The sequence below is a fragment of the Pempheris klunzingeri genome, chromosome 24 (assembly GCF_042242105.1).
Source record: "Pempheris klunzingeri isolate RE-2024b chromosome 24, fPemKlu1.hap1, whole genome shotgun sequence".
Lineage (NCBI taxonomy): Eukaryota > Metazoa > Chordata > Actinopteri > Acropomatiformes > Pempheridae > Pempheris > Pempheris klunzingeri.
Genome location: NC_092035.1, coordinates 4,949,582 through 4,976,768, shown reverse-complemented (window position 1 = coordinate 4,976,768; position 27,187 = coordinate 4,949,582). Strand labels below are relative to the sequence as shown.

Below are 27,187 nucleotides of genomic sequence, written 5' to 3'. Positions count from 1 at the left end.
AAGGGAGGGATCTACCCTCACTTGGTGAGCGGTCACCCCTTCTCCCCCGTTCCTCACCCCATGCGGCGAGTGGAGACACGCCCTGGGTGGAGTAAGAGGCCAAGTGATGGGGGGGTCTACAGCGGAGAGATGATGGCGGTGTCCCGAGAGAAGAGGGTTGGAGAAGAAGTGGAAAGGAAAACAAAATAAAACAACAAGATGGGTTTGCTTCAACATCCCTTGTACATAGTCCTTGTCTTTCCTTGGTTGGTCTTTAACACAGCGTGGATGTCCTGAACACTGTCGGGCTGTCTGTAGGTGAGCTACAGTTTCCTCAGCACTCCTACTGCTGGCCTCTTACACAGACATGATGTGCTTGACGAAAGCTGGAAAACACAAACCCATATGTAAGGATCTTTGGAGTAATAGATTAATAAGAAGGAGAGAGACAGAGAGAGAGAGAGGGGGGGAGAGGGCATGCTGGGAAATGAAGGCTTACCCTCATAGTGCACACTGCCGTTCTCGTCCTCCTGGCCGGCCATGAGGGCCTCAATCTCAGTCTCAGTCATCTTCTCTCCTGTGGACGCATGAGGATCCATGTCAGGGAGTTGCTCTCCATTTCACACACACTCTGCGCGCTAAGCAAACTATATTTGTGCGCTTCTATATTTGGGGAAAGGCGACTTGAGACTCACCCAGGGTGGACAGCACGATGCGCAGCTCAGCACCCATGACTGTGCCGTTGCCCTCCTTGTCGAAGACGCGGAGACCCTCAACGTAGTCATCGTAGGTACCCTTTGGGACGGCGTCCACCTCCTTCAGCATGGGCAGGAAAGCATCGAAGTTGAGCCTCTTGTTGGCCATGTCTGTCGAAAAAATATCCGGCACCGTTGGTTACATACCTTTTAACCTAAAAAGAGTTATTTTGCACACGCGCAACGTCGTTACCGTCAGCAGATGGGTTGCCAAGAATCTTTACAACATCCTTGTTGGTGGGGTTCTGGCCCAGAGCACGCATGATGTCAGCCACCTGGTTGAAGGCCACCTGGCTGTCACCAACTCTGTCAAAGAGACCGAAAGCCTCCTTGAAGTCTGGTCGGGTGGAGGGGAGAGGGAGAATCAAGGGAGAGTTACCAAACGGTTGACAAGAACAGAAAACAGGTGATTTCACACCTCAGTCCTGTCACTGCTTAAAAGGCTACACACAGTAGAAATCTATGAACTCATGGTAGCGTGAAAATAAAAAATGTTAAGGCTAATGGACATGAAAAAGAACCCCTTTTATGTGACCATCAAAAAGTTATATTTGCTGTATGTGGTAGGACAGTAATGTTCCTTTGGGCGTCTCCATCACAGGACTGGTGGTCACCTACATCGTCTTTGTGGATCAAAGACAGCAGGAGCCACATACTTCTGCCACTGTTCCCAGCTAATTGGGAGAGCGACAGCTGTCCCCGCGCCGACAAGAGGAAGGCACCGACCGGGGGCCTGAACAAAGGTGAGCTATTTCTATGAACCCTACCAGGAGGCCAACTCAAAGTGACCTTTCTGACTGATTAATGCTCTTGCGTTGTTTTCCGGACGGCGGCAGGAGGAGCAGCAGCAGCTGTGCCAACCCTTCTCCATTCCTGCCTCCGCTTGTATTTGCGAGGAATTCAGGGCGACACTGGGAGCAAACTGATACACCCCTACGGAGTAACCAGGGCCATATACAGGCATGGCCCCCTGGCCCCCTTCAAGTTGAACTTCAGAACGCTGACGGCGACGTAATCAACACCTGCATGTATCCACTGAGGACCAACGTGTGGTATAAACGGACCACAATGTGCAGAAGCAGCATTTTTTTTCTTTTCGGGGCGCAAAGCATAGCGAGTAGGAAGTCAAATGACACTGATAGGAGGCACTTTTGAGCTTTACCCCACAACTGTGACGTGCCCAAATGGGAGCTTTTAAAGTGTATCACTTATAATATGGACTTATAATACAGGAGCAAAAGAAGAAATGTAGCTCTGTTCACAATGGGGGCATTTTAAATGAGCGTTCAATTGTCATACCCACTTGACAAGCTATGACAAACGTCTCCCACCAGACAGTTTACAGAAGGGTTGGGGATGTTGCTGGGGAATCACAGTTTGGATTCCTTGTGTAAGGGGACGCCGCCGGCCTGCGTCTTAAACCTTGGCCTGGCGATTAACACCTCAGCTGTGAGGGCCACTGCGGGCCCCAAGACAAGGCCGGGCATGGCTTAGAATAGACACATGTCACGTCCTCCTCGACAGCTGGACAAGTCCCTAGAATGGCACGTCCTATCGTGGCCTTCAGTCTGGTTCTTTCTTGATCCCCACTTCCACCCTTTAGTGGTTGATTTGTCTAAACTCAGCAAGCCTGGACCTGCTCTGGGAGTTTGTTTAGCGTGGCAACTGCTGAAAGATCCCTTCTGACAACATGACTGATGATTCTGAGGGGCAAACTCTCACGTTCTCACGCCAAGTTATTTATAAGGGGATGAGGATGATCTCGCCGTCTCTTCACTTACCCTCAATCTGGTCCGCTGAGAACTCGGTCTGTCACATGGAAATACACAAAAAAACAAACACGCATACACACAAACAACAAGACACATTTACAGACACACGGACAAAGAGACATGAGTGAAAATGAGTGATTTATGAGAGCACAGACAAAATGCTGTCCAAAACTGCAGTAAATAAATGTGATGGGTGGTGAAATTAAAGGTTCCTTACATTTCGATACAAGGCTACAAAGACATTAGTCATAGAAATATGAATGTATTTCAAAGAGAGCATCTCAACCTTGAACCTTTTCCACAATTTTTAAAGACCAGAGCCAAACATGCAAGGCTTGGTTACTCTTCCCTAGCATGATTTCAGAGATGGAGAGATGGGATCCAACTCCATAAACACTTGTCCCCGGTAGGAAAAAAAAAAAAAGTAACTCCATCGGCACTGCCCCACCCCAAAAAGGTCCAAAACACAATTTTCTACACACCATTTTGGAGAGTTGGAGCTGGAGGAAAGAAAGGAGAAGAGAAGCCGGAGTCCCAAGACAGAGTGGTCCTGAGCCATGGTCACAGCCCCCTCTTATTTATCCGGGGCACGTGATGTCACATATGCTAATGAGGTGGATCAGATGACATGTTGGACCGTCTTTAACTTTCTTAGGGCAAACGGAAAGGAGAGCCGTGCGCCCTGTGCAGTGGGAGTAGGCCTTTAGAAGGGGACAGGGGTATTTTTAGAAGGAGAAATAACTGTGTCAAGACTCTACGTCGTGCGTCTCAAGATTTGAAAGAGTTTTTGAATGATACAGAGCAGAAAGCTTCCACCGACCGGGCATATAAGGTTGTCTGTGCTGGAACAGAGACACAACTGAACTGTGGGTGAAAATGCAGAAAATGTGACGTACTGAGGAGCTCGTGTCAGAGGGGCTCCAAGCCCACTGAGTTCATTTACAGGGTGGTATTTTTAAACAGCGGCACTGCTGCTCCTCTTATGGTTAAACAGCAGAGCAAAAAACTGTTTAAAAACCTGATTCCATTCAGGCAGGTATTAAAAAAAACTCTGAACTTAATATTCTTTGGTTTCATGATGCTACTGTGTGACGTTTTAAGGACATTTCCTTTCAACGCACCTGCAGCAGAAACCCTGAAATGCAGCACATTATCTGCAACATAAAAGAAATAAAGACATTCCAAAGTGAGTGGTTTCTATGGCTGAGTTCAGCACTGTAACACGCTGTTTTACTTCATCTTTAATAGAACTCGATGAAAATGCCTGTAATGTACCAGACAAACGAGAGGAGAGTTCCGTTGGAGGGAAACTGAGGCTATAAAATGATCATGATAGCGCCGGTTAAACTACCCAGAAGAAAAGACTTAATGGCATAATCTCTAGAGGTTAAATGACCTGAGCGCAGACCTGCCTCCACCAGAGCTCTCCATGGTGCTGACAGCAACACCAAAATGGAAACCGTCATCGACGCGGATGCATAAAACTGCACGCTGCGAAAGCGAACTCGCAAGAGCGATTCTCTGATTTCATCTTGAAAACGGCACCGTGCAAAAACAGGGAGCACATTTCTGAACAAGTCTTCATTAGGAATAAAGTGTGTCGTTACGTGGACCATCAGGTGTTTATTGCTCGATTTTCTCGAAGAGAAAGTTAATTCTTGGATATGAAACCAGCAGAACAAGGTCAAGGTCCACTGACTACCACTGCTTTGTCAAAGCAATAGTATCAATTAGAGAACACATTAAAGCAGAGAACTACGTTGGTGGTTTCTAAGACGACTGTGTTTTTCTAGTCAGAGTCACCTTCAGCAAAGAGGCACTAAGCTCTTGTCTGGCCTGGAACAGCTCCCACAACGGGTGCCATCTGACTTGAATATATTAGACGGTGCTTTGCTTCAGCATACATTTATTTATGCTTAATTCTGTTGTCATCGCATCCAATCATATGTTAAAACTGCAAAACTGGCCTCTTTAAACCCTGCACTGAAGGTTAAAGCAGCGTATGAGATGTCGTCTGCATCACAAACATCTAGCTGTGCAGCATCACTGCCAGCCTCTGATGATCACTGCACGTTCAGTGCTGAAGCTTTGGAATGTTTCTTTAACTGAAGAATATTGTGACGTATGAATGAACAGACACACGGTCGAGACCATTATTCACTTCAGTGGACTGTTTCTGACTGTGCTTTGTGTCTCTTAGGGACCAAAAACCTTGAAATCAGAAATGCAAATGTTGTTAAAACATCTTTTTGCAAAAACTCACAACTGCCACGTTGTGAGTGTGCAGCTCTGGAGTAAAACTTTTCTTTTCCTTTCAAAGTTCGTTCCAGAGGGACAGAAAGACACACACACACACACACACACACACACAGAGAGAGAGACAGCGTGCACAGGGTTGGATAATTCACAGAGAGCGTGAATAGCTTCTGTATTCACTCTGCCAGGCTTAAGTCTAATTTGTCGTCAGCTCTGTAATACAGGACCGTTCTGCCCCGCAGCTTAAGAGCAGAAGCAAAAGAGCCGGAGGACATTTGAGAGACTGAGTGAACGAAGCGCGGTGAAAGATGCGTCTGTGAGACCACACCTCAGACAGATGAGCTCTATTTTTACCCCCCCGAGGTGTTCGGTTTCTCCTACGCTGGGCCGGCCCTTGGGGGGGAGAAAATGAACGCTCCTGATTCTCAAGACTCTCTTGTACAGTAACCAGCTGACCCGCCCTCCCAAACCTCCCTCCCTCCCTCCCTCGCCGGCTCTCCTCTTTAGCCCCCCAAGCCCCTCAGCTGGCGTCAGGTCATATAGAAGCGTGGGCAGGGGGCTTAAAAAAGAGCAGTGGCATTGTGTCGTTGCTCGGCTTTCGGGGGATGTTAGGTGAGCCTTATTTGGAGTAGGCACCAGACCGGTTGAGCCGAGAGGCCCATGGAGGAAGGCGCAGAGGATTTGACACACTCGTCACAGTGATATGCGGCTGTTTGTCAGCTTAACGTCTTCAAAATGACGGAGAAGGTGCATGTGTACATCTCCTGCCTCTCTCGGTTGTTCACTGCGTAATCAAGCGAAAGCAGATCACACCATCTAAATGTGCCACATCGATATCACTGATTATGGAAAACTCAAGCTGATTAGTATACAATCTGACTGCTATTCACGAAGCGACCAAGTTTCAAGGTGAATCTCTTTTGTCTTCTGCTCTTGCCACTGTCAGATGCTCACTCACGACTCTCTGCTGCCCTCCTGTGGCTTCTCTCCGCCGCCGCTGCTGCTGCTGCTGCAACAGCTACACCGAAAACAAGAGGAGGAGGGACTGAAATTCACCGCGGAGCAACAGCTGTAAAAAGACACGATTTATTGCCCAGACAGTGCAAAGGACAGGCAACGGTTCACACTCGGGGGTTAATCCCTCAACACATGACACAGCTTATATTTAGCACATTGTAACTAGCTTCGCTGTTGACATTTCTCTGAAAAAGAAAACAGAAAAGCAAACTAAAGCATTTTCCTTTTTTTTTCCGTTAAACAAATCTAGCTTACAGAATACACTGGCGATAAGTGTTAACAAAATGCCATTTAGTGACCCCACAGTTCCATTGAATGTTTTGACAGTCTAAAATTAAAAACGTCAAGATCTGAGGAACAGCCCGAGTTAATAAAGCAAAGAATTTAATTTATGTACAAAAGCAAGAGAAGCTCTCACCTCTGACAGATATTTGAGATAATTATGCAGTCGACATATAAGTATAGGATTTATCCTGTTAATAACATGTCAGTTCTCAGAAGAGAAGAGCAGGGAAAACATGGCACAACGTCTGAAGCAGGGGTCATAGTCAGTCCCAGAATTTCATTTCATTGAGATGGATGCAGCGTTTACATGCACGACTGTGGCTCGTCCTCTTTTGTTTTATTTTTTTTTTTTCCTTGCGGAGTGGGCTGGCGGTGAGGGAGACGGAGGGGTTGTTTTTTTTACACCTCAAAAGCTGGAAACCTCGCTTTCATTGGCTGCAGGAGGTCGGCCAGGAAGTAGATGGTGCCGGCCATGCCTGTGAACGGAGACAGGGCGGTGAGCTTACAGCTGCAGTGGCTGCAAAGATGTGCAACGTGGTGACATGAGCGGACTGCATTAGCACCGACAGAACCAGCAGCCACAAGTAGACCCTCACTAAAAGATAGAGTGAGAGCACTTTATCAGATTATCCCAAGTTGAACCGAACCCAATAAAAACTGAACATGATGAGCAAACTGTTACTCATCTTAGGCCTGTTTTTGTCTCGTCTGTTGCCAGCATTTATTAAAGTTACATAACTGAATTGAAAAAGAGTGTTTAGTTGGTTACAGTTAGTCAGTTCTCCTCAGTAATAATATTCACAACGAACCAAGTGTTTCAGCAAATGGGCCGTGTCATCACATCTTACCTTCAAAAAGAGAGAAAGGAGTATCTGGTGTTCGGCATCCATGTTTTCCGTAGTTCATGCACCAGTCTGCAAACTGAAACAGAGAGGCGGTGTCACAACAGCATTCCCCATCCATCACAGCAGCGATCCTGTCTCAGGAAGAATAACCAGCGATGTCAACAACTGCTAAAAATTGTGCTCTGTTGGTGAAATCCTAGCATGTGTCCAGGTATCAGATTATGACCGCAGTGTCTCTGCTGCAGCGGGAGTGTGTGGCAGAGCTCGGGCCAGACATCTGAAGGCTCTACTTCCATGCTCTGCGAATAGATTCATATTAATGGTGGCGCACGCGGGGACTCGTGCCACCTGGACTGCATCCAAAACCGACAGTGACTCGTACCGACGGCTACCGACCTGCTGTCAATAAACAGAAAAAGGCCCCGCCTCTCACATCGCACGCTTCTGGAATCATTTTCGATTTTTGGGATGGCGGGAGGCCAACTCTGCTTTGAACGTTTGAAAGTTGACTCTTACTTCCATCAAAGCAAAGGAAAGGCACGACAGAAATATAAAATCACCTCTTCTGTTTGTTATGACATCACTGAAATTTGCAGGTCAATATTTATTTTTTTTTTTAAAGAGGCTTTATTACATCTACTTGGCAATCCCTTCCAAACTGTATTTATTTCGAAGAAAACGCTGTTACAGTAGTCACACTCGAAGAGAAAACAAAGGAGTAGTGACTTCTGTTTGTTTCATTCACTAAATAGATGAACTTTCATGGATAAATGAAGGGTTAAAAAAATCTTAATTTCAAATTAAATCTGTAAAGAAAACAACTCCTAATCATAATTATTTCTTTTCAAACAGCTGCAGCATTAATCACGCATGTTGAGCACTAATTAAGATGGATGCACTGCGGGAGTGCCACAGCTAATATCTGCGGTTGTTTGATCACTGGAATGGCTACTGCGCCCGTGTGGCTGATGCATACTGATCGCACTTGTAAAGGCTCTTTGATTTGCTCTCACCGTGCAAGCTCTGTAAAGGTGCTTGGGGTCCTGCGTATGCCGGTAAAGGGCCAGGAAGGCGTAGGCGTTGCCCGCCGCGCCGTGACACAGCCCGTAGCCCTTCTTCAGCAAGCCGTAGTTCCACACCACCTCCCCACACTGCAGCGCGTCCACCAGGTACTGAGGCACTCCGAAGGCCTGGATGACGCAGAGGAATTTATGTTTTTGTTAAACTTAGGTCGTACGTTAGAAAAACTAGTGCAAAAGGTAATTTTTTGAATAATGAAATCGAAAGAAATGCATGACTTGACATAATAAACTGCAGTTCAGATTAAACCTGAAATTGACCAACTTCACCACAAGATGGCACTGTCGCTCTGTAAATGAACATCCCACTGATTTAAAATGATTTTTTTTTTTGTGACTAAGCACACATGAGCTCCTTCTGTGTTTACCCTGTGCGCCTGCAGGAGCATGTAGATCATCCCCGGGGACCCGTGGCACCAGTGCACCAGCAGGTCTCGGTCGTCCCCGATACAGGGGGGGTAGTTTCCGGAGGGGAACTTCAGACGGCAGACGTGGTCGACGCTGGGCTTCACCAGCTTGTGGACGTTCTCCTCCATGCCGACGAAGCCTGGCTGTGACGGAGAGAGCACAGGGGATGATGCGGAAAGACCAACTCCTGCAGCAGAGTCTGAATGAACTGTTAGCCCAACTAACTGAAACGATAGCATATGCAGCATGTCTGGCCATCTGGCAGTACCTCCAGGCTAAACATAGGCAGCCTGTAATCTCAACCAGAGGCCTGTTTTACCTGCATTAGGTAGTAGTAGATGCCAGCCAGGCCGTGGGCGGCGCCGATGTACTGCTCCTGGTACCACTCGTACATCAGAGGGCTTTGGTTCTGCACCCTGAACTTCCTGCTGAGATGCTCGCCTGACGCAATCACACTTTCGCTGATCTGAGGAAGGAAATAACACATCCCGGCTCACAAGCACGCCTAATCTGCACAATTGAAAGAAATCAATGGAGATAAATTAGCGCAATCAGACATCAATATGGCCAAGAACAAGCAAATTAGTGCCCAAAGGCAAATCAGGATTGTTGGGGCAGCAACCTAGAAGCAGGATTATAACCAGAAAGTCATTTTAGGTTCATTCCACTATATTCAATCAATAATTCCACATCCTGTCAATGCATTTTAGTCATTCCCGACCTTTTCATCCTACTTGGTTCAATTTCCTCTCTGCCTATGTTTTAGTCAGAGGTCTAATGATCAGACTGATGATCAGTCGGCCCATCCTCCTTCTGTCGCACCTCAGACTATGGCGCTCAGAAACCACGTACTGACCCACCTGCTGGATGTACTGCAGTGGGATCCTGTCCTGTCCCAGCTGCTGGTTGATGAAGACGAGGGAGTACAGGTAGCCCATCCGCCCATAAAGCAGCTCATCGGGCAGGCCGCCTGAACCGGAGGCCACAGTCTGGTGAAACTGCAGCAGCCTGGGAGAGACACACAGAAACCAGAATTCATGAGCCGGGATGACATTTGAACATCACCAACCAACTGCTTTTGACGACAGATAATAAAACTGCATCAGGAGTGATAACATAAGAGGCAAAAAGTAACAGAGGAAATTGTATGCGATGACATACTTGAGAAAGTATATAAAAGGAGACTTTTATTTAAGAAAATACCTTAAAAACTAAATAGGCATAACAGTGTCTTCCAGACTAACCTGTTGATGCACTCGTCAGTCTCTTGCAGTCTATGCAGCCGATAATAGACCACAGCAGCTATAGCCAGCGGCCCTGCGTCCCCGCACAGGAAGGTGATGTCATGACGCCGGGTCAGACACTTGAGACTGTGGCTGACGTATTCCAGCGCTCTCTGAAGCAAGGAGTCGTCTTTGAACACATTGTGGAGGTGCAGGTAGAGCAGGGCGATGCCTGTGGACGGAAAGACAGACAGACGGACACATGTCGTCGTCGAAAAGTCAGGAAAGTAACCCACAAATGTTTCCCATCTCAATCCATAACTGTGACGGTGCACATTTAGCGACCGACTGAATAATCTCATCTCATCTTAGAATATGTGCACATCCGAATCACTGAGGACTGCATCAGGTGACATACGCTGAAATTAATGAATTATTGAACTATTTTGCTTGTGGATCAATAATATTGAGTCAACCTTCAAGCTAAAAATCCAAAAATTCTCCTTTGGTGAATTAGAAAGAAATAAAGAGCAATCCTTTGCTCCAAACTAAACACTGGGATGATTAAGAACCTGCCTGGAGGTTTGACTGTTGCACAGATCAACACATGTTTCAGCTCTGGGAAACTGCTGGAGTCAGTACAGAGTTTTTTTCTCAACTAGAGGACAAAAAAAAACAAAAAAATCTTACGAGCATCCTCATCACATGTTCGGCCTTGCTGCTCGAGATGAAGACAAATCAGTGCAATACCTCGCAATCAGACCAACATGATCTGATTTATGCCAGATGTGTAAGTGTGTCATCACCTGCCCAGCCAGTGTAAGTGGTGCAATCTCTTGGGTCAGCAGACTTCAGCCCATTTTCCATGACAGCCAAAAGCTCACTGATCTTGCTGCTGAGCCTCTGGGAGAACTCTGATGTGAGCTGAAAGCACAGACACATTAGAAAATATATGAGGGTTAGCTTACACGGATCACCTGCCACCGGCCAAGACTGCACATTGTGCGTGCATTACCTTTCCCTGGGAGTCAAACAACGCCTGTGTGGACGCGGGGCTCCCATAATAGTCATGATATGGATTCCTCAAAGCTCTTGTGTCCATTTTAACAGCTTTGCTGCTGCTGCTGCTGCTGCACTGGTACACTAATATATCTGGGTCAGATACAAAACAATCTGCAGAGAGATGATGAGGCAATATCAGGCGCAGGAGACAGAAGACACGGGTAACATAGAGGGCTAAAAATAGTGAGCTATCGATCTAATAGCAGGATTTGAAGCCATAAAGCACAGAAAGGCTGTTCTGCGGAGCTACACACACCCACACACTCACTAACTACCGACAGCTTAGCTCGCTGCTGCTTCGAGCTACATCAGCTACGCAGCTACAGCTAAAGGCTAACGCTTGCTTGTACAGCTAGCATCATAAACACGCAATAAAATACATTTCATATTACACCCATTTGATGTCTATTCAACGTCAAAGACTTAGGATAACACTGTACAATTCAACCTTCGCCAGGTAACTACCTCTGTAGGTGCAAGCACTCTGGATTTGACGACTTCTTCGTCTTTGACTTTTCCTGATCGGTCGCCGTGTTAGCCAGCGCGCTGCTGCCACCTGCTGCCGCAGAGGTAGAACTACAGGCCACAACTGGGATTGAAAAAAAAGAAAAAAAAGCCTTTAGGAATAAAAAGAGTGGAGGAGGAAGTATTCAGATCCTTTTCTTAAGTAAAAGCACTGACACCACACTGTAAAACCAGTTTGCTGCAAGTAAAAGTCCTGCATTGGAAATATTGATTTGTATAATTGAAACATTTTACTGAAAGGATTAAAGGTCGTAGCACTCAATGCAGAAAACGGTCCCTTGTGACTGTTATGCTGTTATGTACTGTGTCATTATATTATTGGTACTCATGCATTAGTGTAAAGGCAAGATTTTACTGTAGTGGAACTCATGTTGAACTATTTCATATAGTTCACATTGTTTTCATTCTGGATTAATCCGACGATTATTTTCTCCATCAATCGATTGTTTGGTTTCTAAAAAATTCTATAAAACAGAGAAAAGAAAATTCCATTACAACGGACCAAACTCCCTCTGCTGTGGAAAAAGTGGACCTCGGCTTGGTGGTGTCTATTTCCAGGGTCAGTTTGGATGCTTTAATTTTAATCGATTTCTTCAAATGTTCAAAGGAGAGTTCTAAAGACAAATAGTAAATCTAGTCACATATTTCTTTAAATATGTGACTATATTTCATAATATTATGTGATATGTGCAATGATAATATGCAATCTCCTTAACAAATAGCTTATTTCTGTCTCTTTGCTTCAGCATACACACTGATGAATACACACCTGCCTACATTTATTTCTAAAGGGAAACCACCTGTTCAAATATGTGATGTATAGTACCCTTTTTTCAGAAACTTCCTGCGGCCTACAAACACTAACAATGCATCATTTTATCAGGTTATTTGTATATTTTGAATGTAGAGCTATACTCTGCAGAATAAATAACACAGATGTAGTTTAAAACGTACTAATTCTGAGGGGAAAGCACAAAGTCACATTTGCAGGTCTGCTTGTATTCCCCATTCATTTGATGCATCCATGTTCAACTGTGTTACACTGTGTCCCAGCTCAGTGGGACACAGTTTAAGATGCTCTCTTATAAATGAATGAAAATACAAGCCAGTCAGCGTTGATCAAAGGTTGTGCGTGACCTCATTTACAAAAAGAAAAAAAAACAAAAAACACTGGGCTTCATGCTGACAAAGAAATCAAATCATCTGGAGACCAGTGCCCTGATGTATATTTATTTAGGGACTAGATTAGAGCTCAGCTTTGGTACACAACGTTCTCCTCAGAGCCCTGTGCGACTTTATCCCTCGGGTGTCTAATCTGAGACATTAACCCATCAACATGAATGTTTCCAGAGCTCTAAAAGGCAATTGCACCATCACGGTCAACGACTGATTCCTCGTCTTTTCAGCAATCCTCCCATGATGGTTCCATCCTGATGATGCTAATGACTCCCAAACAAAGTGTTGACAAGCGGCGGGAGCACAGTTTACACACGTTGGTGCCATGGAAACGTCACGTGCCGCCAATCTGCTCTTGACCTTCCATAATAGCCCAAACATGTCACTCGTGTGGATGGTGATGATAATTATTGTGGTCACTGGGAACACGGGGGCTCGTATTGATTGGCACGCTGCAGAGTCTCACCACCGGTGTTCCACACTCACCCGGAGAGATGGGAGCTGCACCAGCCCTGTAATCTCCTCTTTGAATGTTCGGCGCTACGAGCGGCGCAATCGAGAGGAAGAGCGCATTATTGTGGCAGCAAGACGTTGCACACTCAAAGGACAGAGTGCAGTGGGATACATCCTCTGAAGGCCTTTGATTGCTCTTCTCTCTTTGTTGCCTCAAGCGACTCCTCTTCCTCTTTCCTCCTGTGTTTCATCCCGATTCTCTCTGGGTTTAGGCAGTTATCTGCTCCAGACTTAGGAAAGAATCATCAAAAAGAGTCTTAATTAAAGAGTACACGCATGCTGTCAGTGGGAACAATATCTATCATTTAAGTCTTTCTTTAACATTTTGCAGCCTAGTAGTGAAACGTGTTTTTTAATGCTAATGTTTTTGCTTATTTCTCAAAGTCTGAATTGCTTATATGCAGGATCTTCTACTGGCCTTCAATGCTCCTATTTTGATGACTTGTGTAACCTTGTCTTTGAAAATTGCAAATGAAGCTGGCAATTAGAGCGGCCAAAGCACCCGATTCTCTACTGTCATCACTGCCACTCTTTTGTTTTTGTGTTTACCCGTCTGCTTTTTTTTTTGTGTGTGTGCTCCATTATTTCCCTTTAGTCAGAACAAAAACATGGCTACCCGTCATTTCCATTATCAACTGACCGAGCTGCAGGTGAAGGCTAAGTACAGAGCCTCTGCTCATATACCTCGGGACTGCTTTACCTTGCCTTGAGGGATGGGAAATGGAAATGAGGCTCCGAAAGCAACAAGATTCAGAAGGAGACCTTCGGGCTTGATTAGAGCACCTCATTGAAAGACACATTATTGAGCTGAGTCTCCCTCGCACTGCGCCGCTGGGAAAACCGGCTTCAAGGAGAAAAAAATTAATAATTAGAGCCAATATTGATCATCATTTGTTCCTAGGACAGGACAAAAAAAACCCAAGCTCAGACCACATCCTGCAGATTACTGTCTAGTCATACATTTTCACTTTATTTCCTTGCTTACCTGACTGTTGCAGGTCAGATTTTTGAAGGACAATTGTCTGTGTAACCTGTTTTGTAAAGATTCTGCAGCCATATTGGCACAATCGCAATGACAATGTGAACATGTTGATGTTCAGCAGGTATAAAGTTTAAAACGCTCATCATCTTAGTTTAGCATTTTAACGTTTTCCTCACCGTCATGGCGTCAGTCAGAGGATTGCAAGACACTGAGAGATTTTTCCCTCTGGGGGGCGTTAATGTTTGCGTAAAACTCCTCAGCTCGAAATAGTCCCTAACAAATGCACTATTTACTCATTTCTGAGAAAAAACTATATTATTTTTTTATAAAAAAAGAAACTATTTGTGAGCTGTTTTTAAAGGTTCCAGTCTCAGGAAACAGGGGGGCTGAATGCCACAAACTAGGTAGGGAAGTCATTCTAAACTTTATACACACCTGCTGAATACCTGAACACAACCTGACAGCCTGACAAACCAACTATGGATCATTTCTGACTCCTTTACCCCGCAAACCATCACCGCTCTCTGCCTCTTCCATCCATCTCCTCCCTTTCTCACTCCCTCTCCCTCCTTCTCTGTCAGCATCCCTTTCTGTCTTTCTCCCACCCCTCCTTCATATTCACGTGGACAGCTGGCTTGCTGCTGGAGTGTGTGAACACACTGCCAGAGGAGAGTCTCAGCAGACTCCAAACTGTAATGCACAAAGCAGTCCACTTGACCCCCAGTAGTAGCCTGCAGCATAGTTTTCTTCTCCCTCTGCAATAATAATAATGAAAAAAAAACTCTTCAGAGTCCGAAAAGCCGACTTGCTGGTCTCTGCTGCCCAACACTGTCTTTGAGTTTTGAGAGAATCAGATTATTACTCCCCAGCTGTGCATGTTCTATGTTTTACCAGGGGGTATCTTGAATGTAGAGGTGCACAGACATGCTTTGGCCATGGCTAACGTCTGGATTATAATTTTACTTGGCTTTCTAAGATCCAACATGGGACTGAGCTGGTATTTCACCACCTATTGGCATTGGACACAAGCAAAACAGGATCTTCTTCCCACTACAAAATGCTGCATGCTAGAAAACGTATCATTTTTAATGACACGGTAATATGTACCGATATCTGCTGTGGTTTGTGATATGTCGTATTTCTGCCAAAGTATGGCAGGCAACTTTCCCACCGCTTGTTCACAGGTCTGGATACAGCTCCCACAGTGGAGCTGACGCAGCAACTGTGAGCATTTCCTTTCGCCATCGTCCATTTGCACCTTCAACACCAGAAGTTATTTAGCGGTGCCAATGGACACAATTAAAACCTCAATTAGAAGAGTGGAATAAAGGGGGGTAGAAAAAGCTTCTCCTTCTTTCCCACCTTCCCTCCCCCAAGTGGACGGGATCCATTTTAGTCCCAGGGAACGGCCTGACAGCTGAGATAAAGAACATTCTGGTCTCTGACATGCTGCCATGGCCCCATCTGTGGCAGCGCTAAAAATACACGCAGTCTGGTGTCGCCATACCAGTCAACTGTCTGGGAGATGGGAGGGGGAGGGAAGAGCAAGAGAGAAAGAGAGGTGACAGACGCATGGACAGATACAACCTGAAGCACTTGAGACGGAGCAGAAAGAGATGGGAAACAAGGAATAGAAAGATAGAGGGGATGAATGAAAGTAATAGAGAGAAAAAAGATAAGGGAGCACAGAGGAGGGGAGGGCGCTACCCTGCTCACAGTGATATTCCCATCGCAGGGAAGAGACATGAGCTGTGCACCCACCAGTGCTGCTAAACCTTCTCAGTTCCAGTACAAGGCAAGCAAACACGGCCCTGAGAAACACGCCAAGAAATCTCTTTGGATTTAACCCCATTTGGAAGGACTATAGATTAAAAGGACGCACAAGAGATAAATACAGTTATGTTAAAAGGTCATGTGCGGTGAGTCAGTCAATATGGCAATACTGTACTTGTGGTAATTACTGTTTAAATAGACTGCACTGTAAGAGTGACACCGGCCATTATGGTATGCTCCACTGAAACCTTAACATCCAGGAACCACATGCACCATTTAAATAAGAGAGAGAGAGATATATATATATATATATATATATATATATATATATATATATATATATATATATATGTGTATATTTTTATGAAGCCATCAGTTCAATTTAAATACACTGGGAACACCTATATTATACCGTACACAGAAATACAAACACAACAACACTCATTATTCTTCTAATCATGTGTATATGATGCATGAAATGAAAAAAAAAAGCAATATTTGATCAAAAAGAAAAAAATCTTGATGATGAAGTCCATGTGATATGGTCGAAAGCATCAGAAAAATTTCCATCAAGTTATAAGAACCTCAAATTCCAAGGTCGACAATTAACTTCCAAACTCGCTAAGTTTTATATTAAGTGAGTCATATACTGTAATGTACTGAAAATAATGATTTGTTCATTACGCTGCATTATCTCAGCAGCAGATATAAGCCTGTTGTGTGCGTGTATAGTATGTGTATATATTTTCCTTTCTTAAGGGCCAGATTTCTGTGATTAAAAATAATCACTAAGGCAACAATTGCTGGCAACTTTAATGCCAAAAGTATACATGATTATCAGCGACGGCTGACAGTTTGAAAGCCAGAGCTTATACGAAAGCTATCATCAATGACACAGTTTTACTCAAAGTGAAATGGATGCGACAAAGAAAGCTGATTACACACACTTTCACCCCACCCCTCCACGATTCCTCCCGCAGCAGCCCCCTGTCTCCTTGAAATTGAGTTATGAAAATTTGATCAGGGTCTTAATCTAAAAAGCGCCCGTCTCTTCTTGCACTTGAACAACAGTCTGCGTGACGGGGAACAGGCTAATCAGGGAGACGTTTATTGTGTAGATGAAAGGAGCTGTGGCAGAATGCTGTTTTCTCTGTCAACATCCTCATCATGCCCCCCCCACCCCCCCGTGCTGCACATGGGCCTGGGAAACACACACACACACTTAGGAATCTGGTCTTCATTTGACAGTTATTGATGGTTGTGACCACACAGTTTTGAAAATATAATAAAGATGGTGCGCTGGTCAATATCGTCACAGTTTCAGCTGCTATTTGGACAAATTAAACAGACAAATAAAGCTGCAACTCTGTGAAAGACCACTAGGTGGACTCCTTGTAATGACTTGGGCCTTGCTTGATGAATTTCCCCGAACCTGCCGGCGCTCTGAATGTGATTGGTTTCTTCATCATTGCTTTGACAGAGAAAATCCAATCCTTTCTTCCAAAAATTGTCGTGCAATGACAATCCTTCTTTCCTTCCATCTCCTTCCTCTAGTATTTGGCCCATCTGCACCCCATGCACACCCACGCTGAGTGCCTCCTCTCCCCCCTAATGGTTGATCCTCAGCAATAGGGACTGTTTAGCTTTCCTAATTAGAGAGCAAATGCTAAGCACTTGCTCAGCCTCCCTGAGTGGACTTAATAAACAGGCTTCTCATTAAAACCAGGCACCACGATGACTGTGCAGAGCCGTGAGACTCTCACTGCCCCCCCCCAAAAGAGGAAAACCAACCATCTCACCACCACCATCACCATGCAAGCCATCCTCTACCCTTTCCCTCCCTCACTCAGCGCTCCGGGAGGGTCTCCGACGTGGAGGGAGGCACGGATAAGCTCCTACAACAACAAAAAAAAGCTTGGGGAGGGGTTGGAATTAAGATTCTTTTCTATCCACAGACCTTCCACTGCTCCTAACAACCCAAAACACACAAACACCCCCCCCCACACACACACACACACACACAAAGTCAGTTCATAATGCTGCTGGAGGTGAAAAAAAGAGAGATGTAATCCAGAAATCAAGCAAGGGTGTGGACAGTAAATCAAGTCATGGAGGGAAGAGGGGAATGATGTAACAGACGAGTGAAGGAGGGAGCTGAGGCTCCACATTCCCGGTCAGACATATGTGTCATCACCTTTTCCCAATGTAGCCCCGCCCACGCCTGACCAGTAAGAAGAGCGAAAAGAAAAAACAAGTAAAGCAGAAAAGTCTGATGTGACACAACCAAAACTGATCAGACTTTGGCAGAAGATTGTACGTCCATGTGGGATCTTATTGCACACAATGAGAAGCTGATTGAGGAAATATGTTTTGGGGGCCTTTGGACCAGTTTTAGCCCAATTTTAGTGTTCCATGATGGTCTGCAGTCTGAGTTAGATCCTGGGCATCAGCTAATGGCAGTCAAGAACTATATCAGCCTTAAAAAGCCAGTATCAACACTTTCACCTTCAATCACAAGTGCATTTGAGGTATGCTGATACTGTAGTTGGGCTGACTTGTGCAAAGTCACATACTAACAAACTTCCCTCATCTCCAAAAACTGATGACATGATCGGGAGGCGGCACACGATTCTAATCGCCTCCACCTCCCTCCCTCTCCTCCCCCGTGGAGCTGAAATTCTTGGCTCGCCGCAGGGAGGCCGGCTCAGACACTTAGGCTAACCGTCGGTTAACAGGTAGAACTACCGGAAACCCCTCTGTGAGTTAGAAGACGTGCTGAGCGGGTCTCATCATTCAAAATCACATTAGTCCACCTGAAAACATCACAGGGAAGGAAGAAAAAAAAAAAAAAATCAAAGGCCGTTTTCTTTACTCTGTTGATTTAGATGCACGACCTATGGCAAACTGTTTTTGTGTTTAGCAGCCACACTGGGAATAAGAATCTGGATTTTTATTCACTATTTACCCAAATTCATGAATCACTTCTTTGCAGCTGAACCGTTAGTGTCGTGGGGAGTTTTGGACAGCGTCTCTTGTCAACAGTATTAATTGCCTGTAATTTTCTTGCTTCTATCTATGCTTTCTATCTATCTAGTGCGCGAGTGCGTGCAGGAGGTTGTGAATGAATGCAAAGGCCTTGTAAAGAGCTTTGGATAAAAACATGATATAAATGTAGCCGCTGACCATATAACTATTTGTCCATCTATTCATTTCTGACTCTGTTCATCGATCTAACCATCCGTCTATCATCTAAAATCCATTCTGCGAAACCATCCAATTATTCAGCCATCAAACTAACATCCAACGTCCATCCATTATTTCACAATCACTCCGTCTATCCTCTAACGTGCATCTGCTGCGTCATCTTTCCATCCGTCCCCACAATCCGTCCATGCATCCGTCTACCCCTCTTGGATTGATCCATCCGTTCATTTCACTGCATATGAAGAAGCGAGGAAAAAGCAAAGCGAGGATATTTCTCCAGGCTCTGCCAGATGCCGATGTTAAGAACGGGAAATTTTTCGTGAGCTGAACATACTGAACTGGAGCCTGAATCACATGTTTGGTGTTAGTCAGCAGAGCAGTGACTAAGCCATAGTAACAGAAGTGTGTTTTTGAAAAAGCCAGTGTCCTGTTGCAGGCCTATGAATCATGCCGTGCTGCCGTGCAGACTGCCCTTTGCCTCCCCCTCTTCTCCGTGCCTCCTCTCCTCTCCGGTCCATCTCTCCCTGCATGTGCAGCCCCTCCGTCCATGCTTAAATCTTTTGAAGCGCAGATGTGGGCTGACAGTGGTTATTTCTCATCACGCCACGACAGTTTTATGTGTCACAAGCGCTCAATACGCATCGGATAGAAGCGCAAGAGGTCATTATGAATCCCAACACCTTGGAGGGGTGGACGAGGCCCGGCCATCCCGGGACCTGTCAATACTGTCATGTTTTATGCTCGTCCACTCAGTTTGTGTGCAAGTGCATCTGTGCATCCCAGACTGGGTTCGCTGGGTTACGTTCACCAGCTAGCCAAGTCTAGCACCGTGCCCTCTGCATAGCTGGAGGGTCAGTGTCATAGCCCGTGGCATAAACAGCACAAAAGGGCAAAAGCATAGCGCACAGGGAGAGCACGGCCTGTGTGATTCCCAGTCATGTTCTGCCTGACTGCACAGCTGAAATCACTGAGAATCCCTGGAAGTGCTGACAAAGCAGGCGAAGTGCCATTATACGAGAAACTTAACAGCAATGTAAAAGTGCAACCAAACTGGCAAATGCAACTAAACCAACACAGAGCAAAATTAAATGCTTGGAAGTACGTAATGCTAATTTCGCTGGTCTGTTGAGACACACTGCTCAGGCTGTACCTCGCAAATGAATGTTCAGCCTCTCGCAGACAGAAATACCACTGTGCATTAAACACTTTCCACGCTGACCCACTCAGCAAAGTGCTTAGCATTAAAACCAGTGTTTACTTTTGCCTCTGCGCTCAAACCAGGACAAAGACACCATTAAAATATGTAACGGAGACCAAGGATTCTTCAAGGGATGTTTGGATTGGAAAGTCAAATTGAGCGAATAATTAGATCAATTACGGCCTCAGCCAAGCAGAAAAAAAAATCTTTTCTATTTGGAAGCAAGGGCTGCACTGTAGATACACATTATGTTGTATAGAATGATGCATTTATCCATATACATAATTCATACGCTCAATGCTAAACAGAAAGAAAACGGAAGGTGCTTCAGCGGAAAATGAGGAGTTTTCATGCATAAATTGCTCAGAAAGCACAAAAACTGAATTTCTCATGTGGGAAAGACATCTGCGACACATTTCAAGACTTTCTCTCCTCTTCAGGTCACACATAACACTAATTAACTGCATAACAAAGGTTAATTTGTACCACAGAGAATCACTTTCTATGTTTAATAGGGAGCAACAGAGGACATGCTTGCATAACTGAGAAGGACAGGCTTATATCCACGCACACATAAGGCTAAGGACACACACACACACACACACACACACACACACACACAAACACACACATCCCATTCCATATTAAGAACACACTTCCTTCCCAGTAAAAGAAACGATCCATCCACTAAGCCGTATACCCAACGGCAGCTCACAGGTGCACTCAATGCCCCGATTCCAATTTGGAGCCGCTTCTCCACACAAAGAGACTCTGCTTATGATACATGTCGGCCTCGCTGACTGTGAAGATCTAATATCCACTGTGAGTCATCATCTGTGGAGGGAAAAACAGCAGCCGTTTTCTTTCTATTTGGCTGCAGGTACATTGAAGTGCATTAAATTCCCATTAGGGGACTTCAGGTCTGTGTTTTCACCCGTGGTGGCTGACTAATGGGAGAACCAGGCCAGGATGAATCCGTCATGGTTTAGCTGCACCAATGGCTGCCGTAGCTTGGCCCTGGCAAATGCAGCCACAATAGGGCCTCTGCTTTGCTCAAAGACCGCTATTGATCGGCAAGTGGCTGGGAATCAGAGGAACGTGGAGGGAATCGTAAGGCTGCTAGTTCACTCTCTGCCTCAGCTCCCCACAACTTGTCCCCTGCGGCGAGAAGGACCCCTGCTAGTCTTGCAACATGTGACACCCAGGTTACAAACAGTTAACATAACATTGGCTTCTAGCACAGAAATATGTGCTAGATTCTGTTTTATTCATTCAAATTCAGCAAATAATAATTGTGGAAACTAACTTCTCTTCCAAGAAAATTCCAGTTTTCCATATTATTGGTGTCAAATTGCAAAGTTCTTTTCAGAAAAGCTCTCTGGGAATTATTGTGCATCCAATCTGTACTTTGCAAAAGTACATAAAAGCACATAAGATGATGCTTTGCAAGTGCACTCAGATGTGGTATCTCAGATAGTCAGATAGTTCTAAATTTATCTCAAATCTTGGCTGCATAGCAGTAAATTGCATATCATTTCACTTGTATGATTTTCTTGTTGTTTATGTCAAATCCAAACAGACCCTGAGCCCATTTTTTTTAAAGAAAAGTACAGTTCTACCACAACGTACACTATTCAAATAGGTAGTTCATAAAAACAAACTAATATCATTAGCTGTAGAGGACTAGCAGCGCTGCGAGAGCCCGGCTCACTGGGGGTTTTTCTCTCTTCACAAGCACCAACTCATCCAACTATGCGTTTTTCAAGCAGTATGGCCAAACACATATCACAGTATGGCAAATAGTGATGTTACAGCGACGCAGGACTACTCATTAGACAGAGCGTCTCACCACAGCGTGCTTTAGCTGCACCGCGTTTGCTTTTTTATTTCACATCATGTTTATGGCTTTGTGTTGCGTCTCACTTGGATGTCCGCCGACTCAAACACAAAGTGGGGGTGCGATTTCATTGGAAGAACGTGCAAAAGGATCAGCAAAGAGAAAAATGATGAGAAGGAGCAACACAGCGTTCTTATATATATGGTAAAAACACAAGACAGTAACTAGATAGGTAACAGTAGCTAGAGCTGCCTCAAGCTTATATTGTACAGACATGAGAGTGGCATTTATCTACTCATCCAACTCTCAGCCCAAGTATGATAAACTATTGCTTTACAGTGTTGTGCAGGTGAATTGTAGCGGCTGGCACTGAAAACATCCAAGACTGCATGTTTTGTACATAAGGGAGTAACTTTTTTTGTTTTAATATAAAACTTTTAAGAACAGGATGTCATAAAAAAATAAGGCAAGCAACATAAATACAGACCTAGGAAGAGTAAAACACCATGAAACATAAATAGAAAACAGAACTACTACTTCTGTAATTGCAACAAAAACACGTAAAAAATTCCTACAGTCAAAGAATATTTTGGGTTGCAGAGTATAACCACCAAGGGGATTGGAGCCCACACTCAGGCCCGTCTCCACTCATTTCTTTGTCCAGACGGAGCGGTTGGATATCCCGTCTCCCATGTGAGAACACAGCCTGTGAAGTGCTGGTGAAAGTGATGCATTCTGATACAAAAGCAACTCCACCTCGAGCAGCCTTATCTCGGCCGTCAGACGGGAGCCATCGTCCGTGGATGTACTTCACTGAGAGGCAGCATGGATCACATACGGCATGTATCAAAACAAAAGCAGTGGAAGCGGAGGCACGGATTAGTGCTCCGAAATTATATTTAGGTGGAAAGAAACACACCAAAAAGTTGTACGAAAGTACAATTTATTATTAAGATACTACTTAGATTTTTCGTCAATATGAATGTGAATCCATAGTTGTGAGATGCAACATTTGCTTTAGCTTGACTGACAGAAATTCAAATTGCACTTGTTTTCTTCCCCTCATATTCAGAGCAGGACCAACCAGTCATAATTCATGTATCTCATGCATGTCAGCAGTTATCCCTCTCCTCACTTCTTCCTAATCACTTTCATTTTGCTTTCTCAGTTTCAGGGAGTAATTCCTCAGCAATCAAATCATCCCTTTTTCTATTTGGAACAACCTTGGATGTACGAAAAAAAAAAAAGGTGTTAATTGCTTCCTGAAGAGATAGCAAGCCTAAACACACCATCACATGGCTAGTAAAAGTTTGAGCTGTGTAGCGTCTTTGAATCCTAAGCAACCGTAGATTAATATTTGTCAGAAAAGAAAATAATGTCTTTGTGGAAGACGCTCGGCGAATTCTAATTTTTTGTTTTCGACTCAGACATGTCGGTGCTTCCAGGCAGGATAATAATCCATTTCTGTGTTAAGTTAAAACCTGTGTATTTGCCAGAAAGGACAAAACAAAACCTCAGGTTGTTGCCAAAGAGGAAACATTAATTTTTTAAGATCTCGCGGTTGGATGTGGAGTCCGCTGCCAGAACACGTATACGCAAGTAGACAAAGAGCTCCCAAAAACTTTCACACAATATCTACCGATTGATCATTTTTCTCAAGGTCTAATCTGCTTGCGGAGAGCGGTGGAGCGGGCTGCTCCGGCCCCGTCGCTACCAGCGTCCCTGCTTATTTAATTGAAGATATTTTAGGCCATTTCCCCCAACTTTCAAAGCCTTTATTCCATCTTTCAAAAAACATCTTTCATCTGAGGCTCACAGATGCTTCACTGACTTAAACCCACAATGCTTTAGAGCTCAACAATAAAGCCCAGCACAACAGAACCACCCTGCTTTATACCTGCCACCAGACCCAATACTCAATTGAATTTCAGCTCACAGTGCTGAAATATTTCCGAAAGTCAACACCCTGAATCCTAACGATGTTTTGATATGTCCTTAAAGTTATTCAGAAACAGTTTCAGCCACAGTTGAAAGGATAAATAACAGGCTTCTTGTTGCCACAGACACCACACTTAAAACAGTGGAAAATTACACTGAAAAAAAAATGCTGAATTCACACGGAAGAGTACCACTTTTAGGCAAAAATCCAAATTTATCTCTCAGGCGCTAATAGAAAAAAAGCTGCATGGAGTCAACAGGCAGTTCCGTTCTGGAGGACACGAATAAACTAGATCGTGAGACGTGCAACAGTCAAAATCGTGGCCCCCCCGAGACTAAATGTGTCATGATTCCTGCACCTGCAACAGCCAGAATATCCTGGAGAAGACTGAGACCTGACAATGGGAATGAAACCTCTCACTTTTGCCAATTATTTTTACCTTTGAGTTACTTAAAATCACAAAAGATTGAGTCCAACACCAACTGTACTACTACTATTACTATTTCTTTTGACATTGCTTTTCATTACTCTGCCCATTTCTATCAAACGTCAAAGATAACATCCCAAATAGTATCCATGCAGCCACTGATGGATATCTGATATCTACAGTTACACACACACATACACCAGATTACACATGTACAGCATCGCCCGTCACCACCCCCACTCATCTACCGCTTACAATGAATAAAGAAAATCAGATACCTGACTACCCGAGGCACTAAATTGCTTTGTCTTTCCGGGATTAAACATGATACGAAGCATGCCGACAATGGCTATGATCTTCTGCTGAATTACAGTGTGATGTAAAATGACCCCCACCCTTTCCTGCCTCGTTGCCCTTGAGATAGAAACACCATAGCTCCATCTCTCTTCTGTAAAACTACTCGAGACTTCATTGTGTTTCTGTGACAACCAATGAGCCGGGGTATCGACTGTCTGTAATTTCGCCTCATGTATTCAGTCCATCTCTTTTGTGTATCTACGTTTCTTTTCAAAAGGATGTTAATGGGACTTGTAATTGTACGTTTGGCAGCTATCATAACAAAACAGCTCACACTGTGTGCATTCATCTGTGGAGAGCAATGCAATTAGTTACATTAAAAGAAAAAAAATACGCTTTTGTATGAATGGTCCCAACGCATATCTCCATGGGAAAACTAAGATTTGGTACATTTAGGAAATTCCAAACGAGCAAATTAGCCAAGATCAGATAAATGTGTGAGTAAGGGTGGCTTTGTAGTTGGATGATAATGTGATTGTATGGAGGCCCAATGTGTTCAGTGTTAAATAGATAAATAAATAAATCTGAACTTAGCATTTTTAAATGTTCTTAATAACTTTTATTCTCACAACAGTTCAGCTCAGCTCTCTCTGCGACAGCATTATAGCCGCTCCTCTACAGCGTATGGCCACAGTAACTAAACTCTGCTCTCATTTAGCTTAACTAAGCTACACTTGCTGAAATGTGACAATAAAAAAGTGTTTTTTTTTTAATGAAAATGATATTTAATAAGCTCAGCTATTATGAACATAAGAATGGTTAAATGCCATTTAATAGAATAATGAGCTTTTAATTTTCTTAATGTAATAAATTCTTGGCTCATATCTATATTTTGCTAAATCTATTCATAATGTTTTTATTTATCTAAAATTGAACTTTGAGGTTCCATATATTGGAAACATTCTTTTGAATGTTAAATTACTTTCTGCCTACTGCAGATTTTCATTTAAATGCTGATTTCAAGTACCAGGAGCTTGAAACTCACTCAGTAACTTTTGATTTATTTCTTTCACCCCAAAAGTCCTTTTTTTCAGGCTCTCAGGCAGACACTGCTGTGTCTTTTTGTTTCTCTCTCTCTGATGGGCCTCTGTCTTCGTGATTGCACTCAATAATGGCTGGTTAGTCGCCATGTTTGGGGCCCACTATGGCTCTGTGATTATCACATCGTGCTGGGCCCGCTGATGGCGGGAGAACCCCTCCTCCCCAGAATCCCAGTCACCTTGCTCACCCTCAGCCTACCGCCCCGCACTACCCGCCCTGCTGTAATCCCGGCCACGGCTCCACACTGATTAGCCCATGCTGAGCCACCGTTGGCGGGGCCACCGTCCTGCTGGTTGCCGCCTCAGCATCAGGCCAGGAGGACAGCGTAAGGAATAGCTCTACCTGGTTACGTTGCTCACGTTGAGTGTTTTGAAGCGGGGGAGTGCTTCTGAGGCTCTCTCCCTGATTACACTCCGAACTGGCTTCCATGTTGGGAAAGTTGTTTTGTCTGGCTTGCAAACACGGCCTCACACGAGAATGACATATGGTGTTCAGAGGAAGGTTAGAGGAGATGGGCGTGATGTTTGGAGTGGGCATAAGAGGGACAATTCGGAGAATAGCAAAAAGGTTAGTTTAAAGTGAGGAAAGAAAAAGTGTGGCAAATGGCTGAAAATTCTTCCCCAGTTTATCCAAATGCACGCTGCACTGTGTCCTCAGCAGGTCCACGTTCAAGGCATAAAACTAAAAGCATAAACTTCAGTCAAATATTCTTCACACGACCAAACCAAAATAACTTTAAACTGCGATGACTCTCCATACATTTCATGCCACAAAAAAAAGAGAGAAATAAGCAATTAATTGATTGAAAGACTCTTGTGAATCACAGAATGGAGGTAGCCGTTTGTTTTGTTAGCCCGTGATTCACTGGTGTTTGCTGTGGGCTGTCATGGTGCTCAACTTCATATCCAACCTTTTTTTTGGAGCTAATGGATTTCCAGCATGTACTTCAGGGTATGAATGGGGTTTTAATCACCCAGAACAATGTGGATTTTTGGTGTAAAAAAAAAAAGCAAGCAGGGCAATTGGGAAATGTGTCCACAATGGATACAAATCAAAGATTTTATTAGAGCCTCTGAGGCCCTATACACCATTCATCTATGAAGAAGCCCTTAATATTCAACAGTCTTGTGTGTAGCCAATGGCTTCTGTACCCTTATTAACTCTTAGTGTTACTTAGTCTTAATTAGCGTTACCACTGCAGTTTCTTTTGCAGTGACTCCACAAATACCATTCTGCTGCTGTAAATTTCCAGTTTCCAAACTATTTAAGATTCAAAAAGCAACCTTACCATGGCACCATGTGGGCGAAGATGTGTAAATACTTACATTTCACATGGGAAAAGACCATAAATCTACATTCTCTGGCTGACAAAATGCTGTTTTAAATATCCTATCTAGTACAGCTGGAAGACAAAAAGACCAAAAAAAACAAATAAAGTGAGTTAATTCAGTCGGTCAGAGCCGTAGGCAGTGGGCTTCTCCCTGCAGCTGTGACACCAGCATTAGGCAGACAGAGTGGAGGCTTGTCGCCCCAC

The 27,187-nt window shown here is 44.3% G+C and overlaps 2 protein-coding genes across 2 annotated transcripts; both read right to left on the bottom strand.

Annotated features, from left to right (window-relative positions):
• Positions 1-133: 133 nt before the first annotated feature.
• mylz3 (myosin, light polypeptide 3, skeletal muscle) lies at positions 134-3,091 on the bottom strand. Its single transcript, XM_070855361.1, has 6 exons — positions 2,989-3,091; positions 2,516-2,543; positions 928-1,071; positions 675-845; positions 479-556; positions 134-365 (listed from the first exon to the last, which is right to left on the bottom strand). The coding sequence occupies exons 1-6, from the start codon at positions 2,989-2,991 to the stop codon at positions 337-339; spliced, it is 453 nt and encodes a 150-aa protein (XP_070711462.1). The 5' UTR covers positions 2,992-3,091; the 3' UTR covers positions 134-336.
• A 2,741-nt stretch (positions 3,092-5,832) lies between these two features.
• On the bottom strand, positions 5,833-11,194 carry lancl1 (LanC antibiotic synthetase component C-like 1 (bacterial)). The gene is made up of 10 exons (XM_070855660.1): positions 11,147-11,194; positions 10,635-10,792; positions 10,426-10,543; positions 9,641-9,851; positions 9,257-9,404; positions 8,716-8,862; positions 8,357-8,539; positions 7,923-8,099; positions 6,913-6,985; positions 5,833-6,540 (listed from the first exon to the last, which is right to left on the bottom strand). Exons 2-10 carry the CDS (start codon positions 10,719-10,721, stop codon positions 6,464-6,466), a joined length of 1,221 nt encoding a protein of 406 aa, XP_070711761.1. The 5' UTR covers positions 10,722-10,792; positions 11,147-11,194; the 3' UTR covers positions 5,833-6,463.
• Between the last annotated feature and the right edge of the window lie 15,993 nt (positions 11,195-27,187).